The 18,665-nt window shown below is 47.9% G+C and overlaps 2 protein-coding genes across 2 annotated transcripts; one reads left to right on the top strand and one right to left on the bottom strand.

Annotated features, from left to right (window-relative positions):
• The first annotated feature begins 32 nt into the window (after window positions 1-32).
• On the top strand, window positions 33-2,245 carry C5H6orf226 (chromosome 5 C6orf226 homolog). The gene is made up of 2 exons (XM_065679562.1): window positions 33-314; window positions 820-2,245. Exons 1-2 carry the CDS (start codon window positions 82-84, stop codon window positions 896-898), a joined length of 312 nt encoding a protein of 103 aa, XP_065535634.1. The 5' UTR covers window positions 33-81; the 3' UTR covers window positions 899-2,245.
• POLR1B (RNA polymerase I subunit B) lies at window positions 510-18,403 on the bottom strand. Its single transcript, XM_065679557.1, has 15 exons — window positions 18,249-18,403; window positions 17,980-18,147; window positions 15,569-15,715; window positions 14,807-14,939; window positions 13,683-13,819; window positions 11,812-12,035; window positions 10,442-10,613; window positions 9,486-9,657; window positions 8,428-8,709; window positions 7,717-7,850; window positions 7,147-7,317; window positions 6,378-6,534; window positions 4,388-4,584; window positions 3,752-4,005; window positions 510-2,026 (listed from the first exon to the last, which is right to left on the bottom strand). Exons 1-15 carry the CDS (start codon window positions 18,387-18,389, stop codon window positions 1,144-1,146), a joined length of 3,372 nt encoding a protein of 1,123 aa, XP_065535629.1. The 5' UTR covers window positions 18,390-18,403; the 3' UTR covers window positions 510-1,143.
• Window positions 18,404-18,665: the final 262 nt, after the last annotated feature.

Below are 18,665 nucleotides of genomic sequence, written 5' to 3' on the forward strand. Positions count from 1 at the left end.
CTCTCGCCTCCCCTACAATGGTAGCGCCCGCCGCCCCCCCCCCGCCGCGGTGGTACGGTCCATCCGCCCCGTGTCCATGCCATGGAGCAAGGCCCGGGCCCGGGCCCCGCCGCGCCGCCGCCCGCCCCGTCCTTCGCCGAGGTGCTGCGGCTGGTGCAGAGCGGGCAGGAGCCGCCGGGGGTGCGGCGGCCCCGGGCCTCGCCCACCGGGGACACCCCCACCGCCTCCCGCCTGCCGCCGCCAGCCAAGCCCTGGGAAGGGCGCCCCACGGAGCCCGTCCTCACCCGCGGCCCCCAGCACGGCTCAGCACACAGGTGATTAGAAACGTACAAAAGAACTCTTTAACGGGCACACAGCTCCGCGGCCGGGGAAAGCAGCTGCAGCAGGGCACGGCGGCGAGCTCCCGTCCCACCGTGTCCGTGCGTTCCAGCGCTGCAGCCGGGCTGGAAAGCCTTCTGCTTGCTGCTTGCTTCAGCCAACGCACCAAAACGCCACCTGCGGTGCTGCACCAAGCCAGGCGCTGGGCGCAGCGACACCAAATGCTCCTCGGGTCAGGCCTGGCTTGGCCACGCTGGTCTCTTGGGGTCAAGGCTGCAGCTTCACGCGGTTAAAGTCGGTGCCTTGTTCTTCATGAGTTTCAAGGCACATGGTATTGAAAGAAAGCAAAGTAAAACATGTCTGATCACTTCAACACGTACCCATCGTTCAGGCATACGTTTTGCAAAGATTTTTCTCCAAAAACCAAAAGCTTATCTCTTTTTCTTTCCATAATTTCCAGCATTCACTTCATGCTGTTTTATGACTTCTTCATCTTTGCAGCTGCAGCCAGCGCTCGGAGAACGAAGAACCCGCACCGCTCTCAACGCAGCAGCCTGGTGGGAGCAGTAATATCGCTTGATTTCCTTACGCCTGGTGCCCGTGATCCTTTAGGAAGTGCAAATGAACTTCAGCAGAGCTGTGTTTCCTCACCACACAGCTCAGCGACCGCCCCGTCGCAATACCAACACCAAATTAATCTTGCAAACGTTGAAGAACCTGAGAACTGACTTAACACTTGAAACCCGCACTGGGGCAGAGGCAGGACTGACCTGCGCTTCCTCCTTGCCAGCAGCAGCAGCAGCATCGCCGTGCCCGGGGACAGAGCTACTCCACGTTGAGCTTTGTTTTTATGTTCATGGCTGCCAGCTCTGCCACGAAGTACCGGAAGACGTGGGGCACAGGGACCACCTCGATGGAGTCCACCCCGCTGCAGACAGAGCAGGAGTACCTCCTGCTGCTTGGCATGGAGGAGGAGTGAGACTGTTTCTCCAGCACAGGAGATGTCATGCTGCCGCAGCTCGTGCAGACATAGGCGATGGAGCCATCGGAGCAGTTGAACAGCCGGTCTTGAAGCAAGAAGGAGGTGCCGTGAGCCAGCAAAGCGTCTCGTTCCATCTCACCGAAGCGAATCCCACCTTCCACATTCCTCCCCTTGACAGGCTGGTTGGTGACAGCGTCTCGGGGCCCCGTTGTCCTCACCTGGAACTTGTCTGAGACCATGTGGCGCAGGCGCTGGTAGTACACCACTCCCACAAAGATCTCTGCCTCCAGCTCCAGGCCGCTGATGCCACTGTACATCTTTTCTGTCCCGAAGAAGTTATAACCAGCACTCACTAAAGTCTCACCAAAGTACTTCAGGGCAGAGTTCTTCTCCGTGAAGGTGAAGGGAGTGGCGTCATAGGAGACACCGTGCAGCGCTGCCGACTTCCCCGCCATGCTCTCGATTAACATTCCAATGGTCATGCGGGAGGGAAAGCCGTGAGGGTTGAAGAGGATGTCTGGAACCATCCCGTTCTCTGTGAAGGGCATGTCCTCCACTGGCCAGAGCTGGCTCAGGATACCTTTCTGTCCATGACGGCTGGCGAATTTGTCTCCAATGGTTGGATTCCGGGGAACCCTGACGGTGATACAGACCTTCTTGAACTTCCCAGTGCCACGGTCGTTGCTGCATAACCTGACGTTGTCCACAATGCCAACTTCCTTACTCCTGTGTAGGTGGGAAAAACAACCACAGCAAAGGGGTCAGGGAGCTAATTTACCATTCTGGAAAAGTACGACTCAGTAGCCAGGGCAATCAGACTGCACGAGCATGAGGGCAAGGAAGCAATACAGTGGCATCACAAAAGTGCCATTAAATTGCTTTTTCTCATACTATAAGCACAGCTACAACTTCCAGGTGATTTAAAATAAAGATCATTTGAACCTGGTTTATCTGTATCCTACTTTATCTGACAAACTGCATCCCAGTGCCATGTGCTTTATGTTAAGGCAGCAGCCCTTCTCCCTGAAGGAGCTGGGGGATTTTTTTGGCAGATGGGGGGCAGGAGCCAGCACTGAGAGCTGGGAACCTCATGTCTTTATAGGAATTCTAAATAATAATCAGATTTGGACCAAGAATGAACAAAAGCTGGAGAGTAGAAGTAAAATGTCTCTCTGGATAAGGAACCTGAACTAAGGCTGGGCTGCCCCAAGACAGCTGGGAGCAGAAGCGTAGGGTGAGAAAGCTTAAGGGCTCCACAAGGGCAAGGACAAAGCTGAGCTTCCACATCCCCACTACCATGTGCTGAATCTCCCTGCTCTGCTCTACAACCAGGATGACTGAGCAGTCATCCACAGCAGTCTCCTGTGCACCTAAGGCACTGTTAGAGCGACAAACAACAGCTTTTCCAGTAAGACCACTTAGTGTGTTACTCAAGTTCTTCTCAAACTGATTTGCCTCCATAATGCTACGCAGCATTATCCTCACTCTATCAATGCTGTAGAGAGACACATATAAGGCCTGAAGTACAGAGCGCAGGATGCACTTAAATATACGGGTTTGTCAATGCTTTTGTTTCCCTTTCCTGAAAGAATTAAGAGAGTTTAAATGAAAGCCTCAGCAGCCTTCCCTCTGTCAGTGGAAGTTCAAGAACAATCTGACAGAACTTATCCCTGAAATATTCCAGGGTGGAGGAAGGGATGTAGTTGACACGTTTTAATACACTAGCAGTTTGGAAGCTGCAGTGTTAATAGAAATGCTCTTCGAGCCCCTAATGCTGTAACAACTTAGAATCCTAGAATGGTTTGGGTTGGAAGGGACCTTAAAGCTCATCCACTTCCAACTCCCTGCCACGGGCAGGGACACCTTCCACTAGACCAGGTTGCTCTAAGCCCCGTCCAACCTGGCCTTGAACACTGCCAGGGATGGGGCAGCCACAGCTTCTCTGGGCACCCTGTGCCACTGCCTCACCACCCTTAGAAGAATTTCTTCCTAATATCTAATCTAACTTTGCTTACAAGTTTTTTCTGGCAAGTCTCTGGGATCAGGCACTTTGTTTTGGTTTTCTGTTTGGTGTTTTTTTGGCTGTGTTTCTTGTTAAACAGAAGCCTTCATGTGAATCAATTCATAAGAAGCTACAGAAAATAACTGCAGGGGTTGGGCAGGGGAAGAGTCCTCGGAGACCGTGAAACATTTCTGCAAGCTCTTTCTTTTTACTGGCCTCAGAGTCTCCTCCTGGGATTAGAAGCTCTGCAGCGTACACTGGCTTAGAGAAAAGCCATGACACATGGATGGGAGTCAGCTACAACATGAACTTCACACTCCCTCTGTCAGGACATGGACACTATCATGTGAGGAGAGAACGGAACATCTGGAGGAGAAGATACTGCAGCTCATCAGGACCAGCTGCTCTCAGACTGGTGCGTGGAGCCAAGGGGGACAAGCTGTACTTACGAATAGTACACAGTGAAGGTCTCCCCTGTGTTTAGGTTCATGAAGCTGTAGAAGGGGTCCCCAGGCTGTAGGATGGAGCCAACAAAAGGCAGTCCATCAGCATCCAACTTCTCCGTAACGTTTGGGTCACCAGGCTTGATGCCAAAGACTAAATTATCACCTGCCCTGCTGGCTTTAAGGGAAAGGTCAATGCTCTCCATCTTGATAACGCTTCCATAGGCAAACCCTCTCTGCCAGGAAGATTTGTTCACGATCTACAAAGAAACAACAAAAGCTTGTTAAAGACTTGATGGTAACTGCAACACAAAAAGCATTTCCATTCTGATCTGATGCTCACCTTTTTAACATTGCTTTCCTAAAGAAAGCCTCCCAGCAAGTCACTGTTCCAAAAGGCCCAAACCTCCTGGAACCCCAGTATGTCTCAGTGCCTTGCCCAAGGGAGCTCCACTCTACTCTCATTACCTCCAGCATTACCTGCTGTAACAACACTTAATTGCTGTGCTCCTAACATATGTATTTACAGAGTCTGTGGACTAGCAGAAGCAGAAAACAGGCTCTCCTCAGTGAGGTACCACCCTTCCTCCCAGTCCCCCCCATCCTTTACAGGACAGCAGGAGTTCTCCTTCAGTGCTTTACCATTGCATCTTCCATGTCATAGCCACTGTAGGAGATGACAGCCACAATCGAATTGGTGCCAACTGGATAGCTGTCCATCCCATAATAATCATACATGCTGGGCCGCACCAGGGGGCTCTGGGGAGTGTGAAGGTGGTACAGCTTGTTATCTGAGCGATCCTTGTAGTTATAAACTGGAAACCCCATGGTTTGCTTTCCTATAAAGAAAGGTGCATTTATCCAGGATCAATTCAAAGTTAATCTGTGTTTCATTCCCCATGTATCTGGTTAAGAAGAAAGCTGGAAATACTTACAATGTAGAGGGGTAACCAATCTTAAAACTCTTGGACCCAAGTTAGTAACTGCCCAAAGTCCAGCTATAAAAGGTTCTATGAACCACAACACTCAATTCCTTTCACAGAATTTCCTAAGGACTAGTTGTAATTTTGTGTCTTTCCTGCAATTCCAAAATCTCCAATGAGGTTGGTATGGTTCGGTTTGGGTTTTTGCTGCCCAGAGTTTCCCCTAGTGAGGCACACCTTACATATGTCCAGGCCAGAAAAGTGTTTCCTTGTGCAGTAGAAATGTACTGGCAAGGAAAGCAACTGTCACATTGCTACTTCAGAAAAGTATGAAAAAGTAGTAGCAGTTTATGGACATCTTTCTGCTAATGTCACAAATGTAATACACCAGTGATGCTATCAAAGTAATGAGATCTGTTCTCCCAAACTCCCTACCCACACGCTTTCTCTCAGCTTGACTTTTTTTGGTTTTAATAAGCTTCTTGCACATCACTTGCACCTCAACTGACTGAAACCCTACTAGATAGAATCAGTTGGGTTGGAAAAAGACCTGTAAGATCATAGAGTCCAACCCTTAACCCAGGACTGCCAAGCCCAACACTAAACCATGTCTCTAAAGGCCTCAGATCCTATCCCTACTTCTTTCAGACAACCAAATCAGTCAGTTTAAATCTTTGTCAAGTATCTGTCAGGAAAAAAAAAACCCTATTGTGTTGCCACAGTGCTGTATGCTCTTGCAACAGATGCCTGGCAACTCTCCTCTCAACAGCTGCTGTATCAAGACAGCAGTTGCTCAGTGAAGACAGGTGGCAAGGAAACCTCACCCTGAGTACTGCAGAGCATCTACTGTACCCACCAGTCAGAAGTCAGTTAACCTCTGTTGGCTGTGGGGAAGAGAGGACTGCTGGCAGCACAGCTGTCAGACACTAACACCATGACACAGCTGGTGCAGTGCCCTTTGCTTGTCTGTGTGATCAACAATATCAAAGTAAGGAAAAACAAACAAAACTTACTGAAGCACAATGGAGCTGGTGCAGGGCCTGGAGCACAAGTATGATGAGGAACAGCTGAGGGACCTAGGGGGTTTAGCCTGGAGAAGGCTCAGGGGGGACCTTATCGCTCTCTACAACTGCCTGAAAGAAGGATGGAGCCAGGAGGGGGCTGGGCTCTGCTCCCAAGGAACAACAGATAGGACAAGAGAATAAATGACCTCAGGTTGCACCAGGCAGCCTCAAGCAACTGCCTCAAGCAGTTTAGACTGGATATTGGAAACAATTCCTTCCCCAAAGGGCAGTCAGGCATTGGAACAGGCTGCCCAGGGCAGGGCTGGAATCACCGTCCCTGGAAGTGTTCACAAATTACGTAGATGAGGCCCTCAGTGCCATGGGTTAGGGGTGGCCTTGGCAGTGCTGGGGGATGGCTGGACCTGATGATCTTGAAAGTCTTTTCCAGCCCAGCTGATGGTATTATTCTGTGGCTGCAACAGCCTAGAATGCCCACCAGAAGGCAGCCAGAATGATGAACTTGACTTCATTTACTTTGACATGAAAAAAAACCAAAGGCTGTTCATCAACCTTAATGTTGAAACAACAGCTGGAAAGAGCTTTTATTTGGGAATGCAGGAAGACACACTGGAATAGACATACAAGAGATTTTTTTACTCTCTTTCTTGCCCAGAGACTTGCAGCATTAGGAACTACAGCACTTACCCATCTGGCACTGGTACATGTTTCGAGGACTTTGGTTGTGGTCAGAGAAGGGAATGAGGTTGGCCACCACACTCAGAATGCTGTGAGGGAAGAGCTCCAGGTGAGTGGTTATTCCAGGTATCACCTCTGACTCTACTGTGGCCACATTCATGAAGATCTGCAAGCATCAAATTGGACAATGCTCATTCACTTCCTTCTTTTAAAGGAAAGGCAGCAACACAATGCTGCCTCTGATGTCTTTTTATCCACTTCAGGTTTAGCTGTGGTCACTGCCCGCACCTCAGAGTATTAGCAGGCAAGACAAATATCAGACAGCTGTTAAACTGCCTATCACAATCACAGACCAGCTGCAAGGAAAGCAAGTCTGGAAATACAAAACTGCAGTAATGTGTCCTCCTTCCTGTCTCCCACTTTAATTGTTCCAAATGGGCCAGTTCCCCATCATCCACTGCTTGCCTACCCAGGGGCAATTTGAAGAACACGATGTAAAATGAGATGAGACAGTACACGCAACACAGCAATCCTGCATCTCCAAAGCTTCACTAAGAGCAGTCTCTCGAGAAGATCCCTACAGCCCAGCTACAACATACATGAGAAGCCACTCAGCAGGAAGTGTGAAAACCCTTTTGCCACCTATGGCAGCTCTTCAACACAAGCTCCTCATGGACCATCTTCAGTTCCCTTCACAAGTATTTTCCAAAACTCTGTTTTTGATGCCAGGTACCTCTGTAACAATCAGTGCTTTACAAAGGAAATATTCAATCCCCACCTGTTCCAGAGTACCAATCCATTCATTCCTTCCATAGAACACATTCCTGACAGGCCGCACCATTCGGCAAGGGGTAGTAAAAATGAACAACCCAGGATACAGACTGGGTTTTCCTGTCATTGGGATAAGGACCACTTCCGCTCGAGCAGGAAACCTCTTCTCTTGTGTCATCTGTTTGTGCAAAGAAATATCAATTTAGAAACACAAACCAGCACTGGTTTAAGTTAAGCTGCATCCCACAGGATACACAACGCAAATGTCAACCACAGGTGTAGTTGCTGATATAAAATGGTGGAGATTTTACAAATACTTCAAGAAAAGGACAGAGTTTGTCCATCTTTGAGAAGAATTCCTTCTCCAAAATCATGACTTCACAAAGCAACAGACCAAACATAAGGATATAAACAGGAAAACCATAAAAGCGCACTCCAGTACCAACATAATGCCAAAGACAACGTGCTGGGTCACATTCAAACAAGAAAGAAGAGTCCCAAACATGCCTATTTTTGACTGCTGCATATTGAGCACGCTTATTAGCTAAGCGTTTTAAAGCATTTTAAACAAGACAACCTTGAACCGGTGGAGGGTTTCTGCAATCTCAGAAGCCAGGTCCCACTCTACCCAGCCCACCACAGAGCCATCCAACACAACTCTGTAGCACTCGGCATAAGGCTTGCTTGGAGTCGCATCCAGGGGGGTGACACCTGTGGGAAGAGGCATTGGTAGAAGGAACAGCCCAGAAAAGCAGACAGAACACAGGAGTTGTGTTTGCAGGAAGCTCCAGGGTGCACCAAAGAGCTTTCTGAGACAGCCAAAAATTCAGACCTACAGGGCAAAGTTGCAGATGGAAAATACAAGAGATGCACAATTAAGAATGCAATTGCCCTGCCTGTTTTCCTGAGTGGAATAAGGATTTCCGTTATCGTGGTCAACACAAGTGAGCTACAGTTTAATTCAAGTCACCAGCAGCATTAGAAAGTGCCTGCTTGGTCCAGTTTCTCAGAGCTTGTGTTGTGCAATTCTTTGTGCTTCATGAACATCTTCACTCCACGCCAGGCAGTTAAGAGACATTTACATTGAACTTTACACTCTCCAAAAGGTCAACATGCCTGCAAAATCAACGTGCTACTTATCACTAAGAAGCAGCACAGTAAGTACAGGTTTAAGTTGATTTCACCTTCTCTGGTGAAAGCTGGAGAAGCCTTCCCACATATGGGTGTGCAGGGCAGAAAGGTATAAAGGAAGCTTGCTGCACTAAATGATCAAGCCAGTAAAACATACCCAGGGAACATAACAAAGGTGGGATGTCCCTCACAGGCACCATCTCGGTCACTATTTCGCACAGAGCTGTCATGTGGTTCATGAGCCCGCAGGGTTCCCCATCTGGAGTGTCCACAGGGCATAGGAAGCCCCAGGACTCAGGCAGCAGCTTGCGGACAGTTGTAGTTCTCATCTGGGAAAAGGCGGCTCCTCTGTGTATGCAGCGGAAGTGGGAGAGGTACCGGACAAAATTCAGCTTGTCTCCCACCACACACAGACCGCTGTCCTGTAACATGCCCAGGCCTTGGGAACAGAAGTGAGATTTATGTCAGGTGTCAGCCAGCTTTATCAGATAGAGTGTGATGTTACAGAGCAGTTTCTTGGTTTTCACCGACAAGCCCTAAAAGTCCTCACGCAAGATCCCAGCAGCAGAAGGCACACATGCTGCTACTTGAGCACAGGCAACTCCGTGACATGCAAAATGCTGAGAGACTTTAAATTCCAAGCTATTGCTCAAAATCTAACTCCTTTCAGGAACATGGGAAAGTCATACCCAGGGAAGCAACCTGGGGATCTGCAGCTAGTATATGTTTTACTGGAATTCCATGGCCTTCTCACCTTATTTTCTAGTGGGCATTCCAGCCCAACAGCATCACACTGGACACTTCATGGACGCACCAGGTCAATTTGAAATACACATTAGCAAAGCAGTTTCTCTCACATGACCAATGGGGCAGTCCTGATAAAACAAATGCCCCTTCTTTGTCTTACACTGCACCTTCTAAGAGGAGATAATCCTTGGGGAAACAAATCTTAATATGGTTGCTCTTTTAGATGATGGTAAATTTAATTTCAACTATTTATCTGCATAGAGGCTTTTTATACCATGCATGAAGTCTGTGCTTGAGGAGGTATCTTGCCTTTTTCCTCAACTATCCTTTTCCTTAACCACTTCCCCTAATTTAGTCTGCATACACAATATCTGCATACAAGCAGTTGTTTTGAGTTAAGAGCTCAGTTTTATGTTGTTTCTCATTCTGTTTAGAAGGGAAAAAGGCTTCTTAAGCCTGAAGATTTACCTGTTTTAGATCGCAGGTTACCAGTTGCAAGAAGGTACTCAAATGGCTTGGTAAAGTCTGTGGCCAGGCTGAAAGCCTTCACCAAGCTGTCTGCGTTTATGCTGACATCAGCCTTTTCTGCTCTTTTCTCCAAAACGAACTTAACAGATTGCAACCAGCTTTCAAGCCTCTCCTATGGTTGAAAAGTGAAAGATTCGCATTTAAAACAGGAAAATAAAGGCTCAGTTTAGAACTCTACATCAGTTACATGTACACAATTCCACAGTGATTTTCATGGGAGAGTCTAGCTTCTGAACAAGAACATTTCCTCCCGGCATCCTAAAATGAGGAATCCCTAGAAATAAACTGAATACTGAATTGAAATAGACCAGGAAACCACATATTTAAATGACTACTAAGAAATTCACTATGTAAGTCAGAAGCCTGCTATCAACTTCCTGATCTGTAAAGGAATTTCAAGATGGGACAGTGATGACAGTATTATGAATCATCACTTCTGGAAGATGGGGAAAGTTATTCTCTTGCACATTTGCCACATGAAACAGCAGTGACACCAGAACCAGACAGAGCTTTACCACGCCTGTATGAAATGATGCAACAGGAGCATGCTGTTTCAAAACCCTCTTAAAACACCGGAGAGACCAGTATTCCTCTTTCCTCAGACTCCCACTCTGAATGGGGCACTCTGATTTGATCTGGAAGGCTACAAAGCTCTTCAAGGCAGGTTTTGTACAGGCTTTTCTTCAGCGTACTGAATACCTTATACTGAGACACACAAGCCTTCCTCAACTCACTGCCTGCCTACACTACCTCCAGCACTCTCTCAAGCGTACATAGCATATCCAGGCTTCCTGCTCTTCAGCCTGGCTCCTGCACTTCTCCTGTCCCCATGGTCACTGTCGTGCCTGGACCACATGACCATGACATTCACATGCTTAAACCCTGTAAGACCTTACCTTCAAAAACATAAGGAAAAGCTGTCCTGGGGTAAGCACTTCTTGGTTCATCAGACTGTCTGGATTATCCTCCATGCACTCCCCTTTGGCAAAGGCATACAGCTTCTGGGTCATCATGCAGAGGAGGTAGAACTTTTCTGTTCTGTTTGTCAGGTGGATGCAGATACACTTGCTGGAGGGAAAGAGGAAGATAACTAACACCATCTCTTCATGCTAGCTGGTCTTCAAGTTTCTCCTCAACTATCACAAACCAAGTTGGCTTTTTTTTTTTTTTGCTAAAAGGCCCAACAAGGCACAGGCTTTTCCAGCTGCCCTTAGTATTGTATGAAAATACCAAGAAATAATACAAAACCCCCAGAAACTGAGCCATAAAATGATCCTCTAATCTTAAGGTGCTAGTTTTGTTAAGCATATAGGTAAACTTTGTGAAAGGTTGATTTTACACACTTCCATGTTAGATGTCCTTGTAAGTATACAGTTTATGTAGCGGGTATTCCAGTCAGGACCAGCCAAAGGATGAGGTTTGAAGGTTATTTTACAGTAGCTATGACATTAATCATATACATGCACATATTCACACACATGCACAGAAATCTGAGCTGGCAGCTAGCAGCAAATCACAAAACATTACTGTTTACACTATCAGTGCCTTGCCACAGAAAGTCTACATCTCCACTGCTGGTCTTCATCAACTGGTCTCTGGATATTAAAGCACCCTCTGAGGCACCTGAAGGCTGCCTTTGGGTTTCCAGCCACATGACCACCCCCTATTTACAAGTACATCCTCCCAAATGATCCTTTTCATGCGCTAAAAGAACCTCTCGAAAAGCTTACACCTACTTTTACCAGAAGAAGAAACTAGCTGAATGCCTGCCACACTGACAGGCTCACAGCCAGCTCTTCCATTCCTTTCAAACTTATTCCATGGAAGAAGCAAGATTTTAAAGCATCCAATTTCTACCATTTTAAAAGATCAATGTAACGGTCATCAGAGTTGTCAGCAACTGTGTGAAACTGATGAAGTGCCACAAATTGCAGCATTTATGTTAAACAAACAGGGCCTCAGTCACCTACCTTCTCTTCCTTAACATTTTTCATCAAATACTTCAGAAAATCACCTCTAAATAACAACTGACACCCTCTCCCAAAACTATTTTGGGGATACTTGTGTCAATCCATTAAAATAAGTATTTCTGAACACCACAAGTACAGATTATCAGCATCCTGAAGTGCCATCAGAAACTGGCCACTGGTTTTACAAATGCACATGAAAACTGTACCGAAGTAATATGGCAGAGAACTTTTAAATCTGCTTGCAATTTCAATACAATTACACCAAATCACACACTCCTACATGCATACAAACATACTTCAAAATGAAATCTGCAGCCTGCTCGTTGCTGTACCACTCAGGGAGGTTGAGTTTTACTCTGAAGCTCTTTCCCAGGTATTCGAGGACATTTTGCTGCGTATGACAGCCTGCATCCACCACTGCTCTCATCATCTCAGTAACGCAGTTCACATAAAAGGTGTCATCTTCCCTTCCCTTGGCCAACTCTTCAAAAATCTGGTAGTCTGGGAAATTAACTAATGCCTGAAAGACAGAGGTGTATCGGATCAGAAAAAAAAAAGGCATAGCAACATCTGTCCATAAAATACAGCAAAAGAACAAGGGCACCCCACTGATTTAGGTTTTCAGTCCTCTGGAAATAACCTTCCACATGCAGAGTGAAAAATGCTGTGGGGTTGAGGTGCTTAGACAGTGAGTAATGCAGGGGATATTCATACCCTGATGATGATTACAAGTATTCCCAATCCAATGAGACTCTTGGGAAAAAAAAAAACCCCGAACTTGCAGCCTCCGACATTACAATTGCTTCCTAATATCTTTACATCAGGGTTAAGCAAATATTTTGTCCATCAGTTAATTCTGTATTTACTGACAAATGTGCCTCATCTTTAAGCAGACTTTTAAGGCAGAAAGGAAGCAATGTAAACCCAGTTCTGCTGCTTGATCATGACACATACAACCAGAATACTGCCAGAGCACGTCCTGCCTCTTGTCCAGCAGGAACAAGAGGAAAGAGCTGGGATGATTACACAAGAAGAAACCAGAATTCTAGCCATAACAGAGGAGCAGTGGGGCTGCAGTAGCAGCAGTCTGCCTCAATAGGACCTGGACTTGCCACAGGAAACCAGAACAGAACTGAGCTCGACTGATGCAGGGATGCACACCCACAGAGTGACTGCTTATGGAAGATTCTGAACTTCAGACAACAGGGCCTGCTTAGCCAGAGATCTCACGAACTACCAGAAAATCAGTACAAATCCTCTACATGTTAATACAACAGGTAATCAGCTACTGTTGGTAACTACTTTTGCTGAAACAGAAGTTTAAGAAAAGCAGTGAAGAAAAAGTGTAATGCATTATGCAACAGTGAAATGAATACAGCAGGTTTAAAGAATCCCAGAAGGGTTTGGGATGGAAGGGACCTTAAAGCTCATGCAGTTCCAACCCCCTGCCATGGGCAGGGACACCTTCCACTAGATCAGAATGCTCCAAGCCCTGTCCAACCTGGCCTTGAACACTGCCAGGGATGGGGCAGCCACAGCTTCTCTGGGCACCCTGTGCCAGGGCCTCAGCACCCTCACAGGGAAGAATTTCCTCCTAATGTCTCATTTCAGTCTCCCCTCTGTCAGGTTAAAGCCATTCCCCCTTGTCCTGTCGCCACAGGCCCTTGTCAAAAGCCCCTCTTCAGATTTCTTGTCACCCCTTTAGGCATTGGAAGCTGCTCTAAGGTCTCCCCTTAAGGAACCTTCTCTTCTCCAGGCGGAACAACTCCAGCTCTCTCAGCCTGGCTCCAGAGCAGAGCTGCTCCAGCCCTGGAAGCATGTGGGTGGCCTCCTATGCTCTCACTCTAACAGCTCCACATCCTCTTATATTGGGTGATCTTTCATATTAGGTGGCAAACTCTTCCACCCTCCAAGAGCTATTCATCCAGAGTATTCATCAGCAAAATCTATGCACCCTCTCTTCTCCTGACCCTGAGCACACTTCCTCTGCTGCAGCCAAGTGTTACATTACAGGCATAGGCTTGGCTTGAACTACAGTTCTTCAGCCAGCATAGCAAAGATGAGTAAACATACTTACTACACAATTAGCTTCTTCCCATTAAATAAAAATGCTTAGCAAAACTTCCATATTTATTCAACACAGAAAGCAAGAGCATTAATTATTTACCTTCAGAGCAAATCCCAAGGGAAGGAAGAACAACTCTTTCTGAAAAATGAAGTTTACCATGACACAGCCATTTTCCAAGTAGTGAAGGTTCATATTTATTGCAGTGTGCTCATCCTTAACACAGTGCATCACCACTCCTGCAAAAATGAACACAAGCAAAGACCAATGTGAGCTGTACAAACCTAACTGGCTGCATTGCTGTGGTATGTCTGAGCAGGTATGAGACAAACCATCAGAGAAACTTTGGTACTTGGTGGCTGAGAATACAAGGCAGATCACTAGTTTCAGCATCAGTCTAGCATTTCAAAGAAATACACCAGCTCAATTCAGCTCTTAGTGCACAAATGCCTCAGTATGGCCAGCATGCTCACTGAGGGGCTTGGAAGATGCATAAAGAGAAAATCCAACCCCCAAGCCTACAACTATTCTGTCTGTAACCTCTGCTGGAAGATTCAGCAATGCATAAGTAATCTTCCTAATTGCCCTGTGGGTGAAGTTTTCGTATCTCTGAGCCCGGGTGGTACCACTTTGGCAGGATTTCCTGTCTTGTCCAATGCTTGCCCCTGTACCACTGCAGGACAAAATAAAACCAAATGAGACCATTTAAATTGGCAGTGCCTCAGAATTCATTACTCTGGAATTACAGCGTGTGCTTCAGCAGCACAGTCCAGTCAAGTCAGCAGCTGGTAGCACCCGAGTTTAAACTGTGAATTTCTGGCTTAATTCAACTTTAAACTCCTTTTACTGAGTATACATGACACAGGAATGGGACAACCAAGAATCTGGTTCATCTCCTTCGCATCAACTAAATCTACCATCTCGAAGTATGGATAAGCAAATTCAAAGAGACAAACAGTAGTTTACACTAACTTCTACTGAAGTCACCTTCCACATAACAAAAGGTTACATGTACTGCAATACAGTTGCCTTGCTCAGCATGGGGAGATGAGACAGCTACCACAAAACAGGCACCAGCCTCATGCTTGCACTATTATGCAGTAAAAAAATTAACATTATACAAGAGCTACAATAAACCAAACTAACAAAAGTCAGCTCTAGATGGTCACTCCTCTTTGTCCTCAAGTAGTTACAAGCAGGATGCTGCAGGAAACTGCTCAGCTTACCATACTCTGTGAAACCAGGGCCTCTGTTTTTCCATTTGTGTCTTGTCATTGCAAGAGGGAAGTTTCGCCTGGGCATAATCAGCATCCTAATAACCTTTTCTAAGCCATTAATTATAAAGTAGCCTCCCATTTCCTGGCAGGGGAAGAAGAATTATTTTAATGTGCTTAGAAATTCATAACCCAGCATTTTAATTAAAAGGCAAAAATGCTTGAATCATACAGTAAAAACAAACTAATGTTTTAACTATGAAACACATAACAAGACATATGTTTCAGCATCGCATTTGGAAAGGCTGCACTCCTTGCCAGTGACTATCAAGACTAAACGCAGCACACAGTGCAAGGAAAGGGATGTTCCATATTTTATGTTCCATAATTTAAAGGAATAAAATATGTTTACGTAAATACTCTGAAGTTCTCAAACCAGAGGAATCTTCAGTGCAGAAAACCTCTTTCTGGTCACATAAAAACTTAACACTGATAAATTTATAGCTCCCCAAAGAATATGTCATTAGGCACAAAGTGTTTCAGTAGCAAGTAATACTCTGAGCAAAGGTACAAGTGGCATACTAAGGGGACAGCAACAGTATGCCATTGTAGATTGTGATTCATAGCTTGCTCACTCTTTCGTGAGTGATACAGCACTAAATAATTGAGTATTCAATCACCAGCAGCTGATGTGCTACTGGGAGGGGGGGAGGAAAAAAAGCTGTAGAAGACAACTGAAAATGCAGATTTTCCTGACCAACAAATCCCTGTTACCTCTTCCTCCTCATGGTGCTGCATGAGCTCTTGTGGAGACAGATCATAGAGGTTGCATAGTTTGGACTTGACCATGATTGGAATATAACCCAGGGGATATTTAATCGTCCCTTGCGGCATGTCATTCACTGACCAGCTGATGTCAGCCTGAAACGACATAAAGCAACCAATGAGCAAATGGAGTTGACCTTTTAATCTTTCCTGCTGTATTAACTGTATGTTTAGTGTAACCACAATCTGTTAACTTCCATCACTGTAAAACTGGTAATAACGACATACAATAAAAAGCAGAACTACTAGATACAGGCAGAAAGACTGCACTCTGGAAAACAGCCAACATGGGTTTACAGAAGATCATATGAGTACAGAATTAAGTAAAGAAGCTGCTAGCAAAATGTTGGTACAATCCACTCAGCCTTTCAGACCCCCCAACAGAGCAGCCTAAATGAAAAGGGCAGCCACGGGATAGGAAAGGAAACCTCTGAAATTAACACACAGTTAAAAGCAGAAAAAACCAGCGCTCAATGGGAGGCCATCCACACTGCAGCCTGCAGACCCTTGCTAAGACTTGTTCACTTCACATGTTCACAAATGATCTTTCACATGTCTGAAAGGAAATGATGTATTTACAGTAACAAGATATGGCAGTGGCTCTGCAGGACTCCTGGACTGCACATAACAAGGTGATAAAACACAATGTGGGAGCAAAAGTTTTGTTCCAACTGTTGCAAACATTTACACAGGTTCAAAAAAAAACACAGCAAAACCAAACCCAAAACAATTAAACAGACACTGGGGAAAAAACCAAAAGATAGGAAATAATTCAGGTACGGAAAATAAAGCATGTCTAGCTCAGAAAAATCTCAGAGCCATGGGAAAGACTCTGAACAACATGCAACTGCCCCACTCCCATGTTCAGATAAGATACCGCACTTGCAGCTGCTTTTATCACTGTAAGGCTCTGACAAAGAAAAATTCAAACAACTGAAGCTGCAAAACCCTCCCTCGCACTGGGTGCAAAGGAAAGTATTTGCTGAGGATGCTGCTTCTCCTCTACGCAAACTTCAGAGCAATTCAGAAAAATGGTGAACACATGATGCGAATTTATAGCTCTGAACTACAATACGGAACACCACTGCTTCTGAAACCTCGATTCCTGCAGAAACAAGATTGGGATTATCACACTCTCTGGGATGACACAGGTCTCCTTCCAAGGTCTTCCAAACAGGCTGGCTGACTGCAAAACAAATCTGACAGAAAAGAACACAGGTAAGGGTCCTGTGGAAAGCCACTGACAACACCAAGCTGTCTGGGAGTATTGATCTGCTGGAGGGTAGGAAGAGACTACAGAGGGATCTGCACAGGCTGGATCAACAGGCTGTGGCCAATGGTGTGAGGTTCAACAAAGCTGACTGTCAGGTTATGCCCCTAGGCCACATCAACCCCATGGAATGCTCCAGGCTTGGGGCAGAGTGGCTGGAAAGCTGCTAAGGAGAAAAGGACCTGGGGATGCTGAACATGAGCAGCTTGTGCCCAGGCAGCCAAGAAGGCCAAAAGCATCCTGGCCTGTAACAGCACCAGTGTGGCAGCAAGGCTGGGGTAGCAATCATCCCCCTGTACTGGGCACTGGTGAGGTCACACCTTGAATCCTGTGCTCAGTTCTGCACCCCTCACTACAAGAGAGACATTGAGGTGCTGGAGCGTAGCCAGAGAAGGGCAACGGAGCTGGTGCAGGGCCTGGAGCACAAATGTGACGGGGAATGGCTGAGGGACCTGGGGGTCTCGACACTGTCAAGAAGAGAAGGCTCAGGGGTACCTTATCGCTCCCTACAACTGCCTGACAGGAGAATGGAGCCAGGAGGGGCTGGGCTCTGCTCCCAGGGAACAAGGGATGGGACAAGAGGAAACGGCCTCAAGCTGCACCAGGGGAGGTTTAGACTGGACATTGGGAACAATTCCTCCCCCAAAGGGCAGTCAGGCATTGGAACAGGCTGCCCAGGGCAGCGCTGGAGTCACCGGCCCTGGAAGTGCTCACAAACCGTGCAGACGAGGCCCCCAGTGCCATGGGTTAGGGGTGGCCTTGGCCGTGCTGGGGCATGGTTGGAACTGATGATCTTGAAGGGCTTTTCCAACCTGGTTGATTCTCTAATCCTATGGCTCCATGAACACATGGACGGGGGAGATGGGGCCCATGAGGAGCTGGGTCTGAAGGGAGGTTTGCGCACTGAGCTCGTCCTTCACCAGCGCTCAGACTAAGAGGGAGCTCTTCAGAATCCCCCCGGGCAGGCGAACCCAGAGGGGTCTTTAAGGTCGGGCTCAGCCGGCTCTGACCGGGACCGGCGGCGTGGGGCTACCCGGAGCGGCGGGAATACGCGGACCGGGAGAGCGGGCCCCGGCAGCCGGACACTTACCGTGACCCTGCCGCGGTAGGTGCTGCGGAGGCCGCGGCACTCGGCGGGGAACACCCTCCTCTCCTGGCACACCGTCCCCGCGGGCACGGCGGGGGGGGCGATGGACACCCCGGCCACGGCCAGCGACACCCGGCTGTCCTTCAGCGCGAACTCCAGCGGCGACAGATCCTGCAACGGCACCGGGTGAGGTGAGGTGAGGTGAAGTGAGGTGAGGTGAGGCGAGGCGCTGCGGGAGACCCCCGGGGACCCCCCCCCCCCCCGCCGCAGACCTGCACGGCGCGGTACACGCCCTCGCTGACGGCGTAGTTGAAGGACTCGATGTGGGCGCCGGTGAGGTCCCTCCGGGGCTCGCCGCGCACCGCCGGCCTCGGCCGCAGCCTGTGCGGGTCCCGCCCGCCGCACGCCGCCATGCCGGCCCGCCGCGCGCCGCCTCACGGGAAGCGGCGGGGCGGTACCGGGCGGACCGGACCGCGCCGCGTGCTGGGGGCGGGATCGCTGCCCGCAGCCGCCAGGGGGCGCCGCTGCACTCACACCGCAACTCGTTGGTGGGGAAGCGCGTCTGCGAGAGGCAGCGCAGGCAGCTCCCCGTGCGGTGCTCTAGCGCCACCTGTTGTTGTGTCCTCCCATCGCTGCCCCCCTCAGCCATCCCCGGCCGTGTCCCTCCATCGCTGCCCCCCTCAGGCAGC

Source organism: Lathamus discolor, chromosome 5 (assembly GCF_037157495.1).
Source record: "Lathamus discolor isolate bLatDis1 chromosome 5, bLatDis1.hap1, whole genome shotgun sequence".
Classification (NCBI taxonomy): Eukaryota; Metazoa; Chordata; class Aves; order Psittaciformes; family Psittacidae; genus Lathamus; species Lathamus discolor.

Bases quoted from the DNA above. Each gene is read 5' to 3' on its own strand.
- POLR1B (XM_065679557.1), bottom strand. From the start codon at position 18,389: ATGGCGGCGTGCGGCGGGCGGGACCCGCACAGGCTGCGGCCGAGGCCG. The intron at 12,036-13,682 runs GTAAATAATTAA...TCTGTCTTTCAG, and splicing joins CCTTGGGATTTGCTCTGAAG to GCATTAGTTAATTTCCCAGA. The intron at 8,710-9,485 runs GTAAATCTTCAG...TCTGTTCCCAAG, and splicing joins TAACCTGCGATCTAAAACAG to GCCTGGGCATGTTACAGGAC.
- C5H6orf226 (XM_065679562.1), top strand. From the start codon at position 82: ATGGAGCAAGGCCCGGGCCCGGGCCCCGCCGCGCCGCCGCCCGCCCCG. The intron at 315-819 runs GTGATTAGAAAC...TCATCTTTGCAG, and splicing joins CAGCACGGCTCAGCACACAG to CTGCAGCCAGCGCTCGGAGA.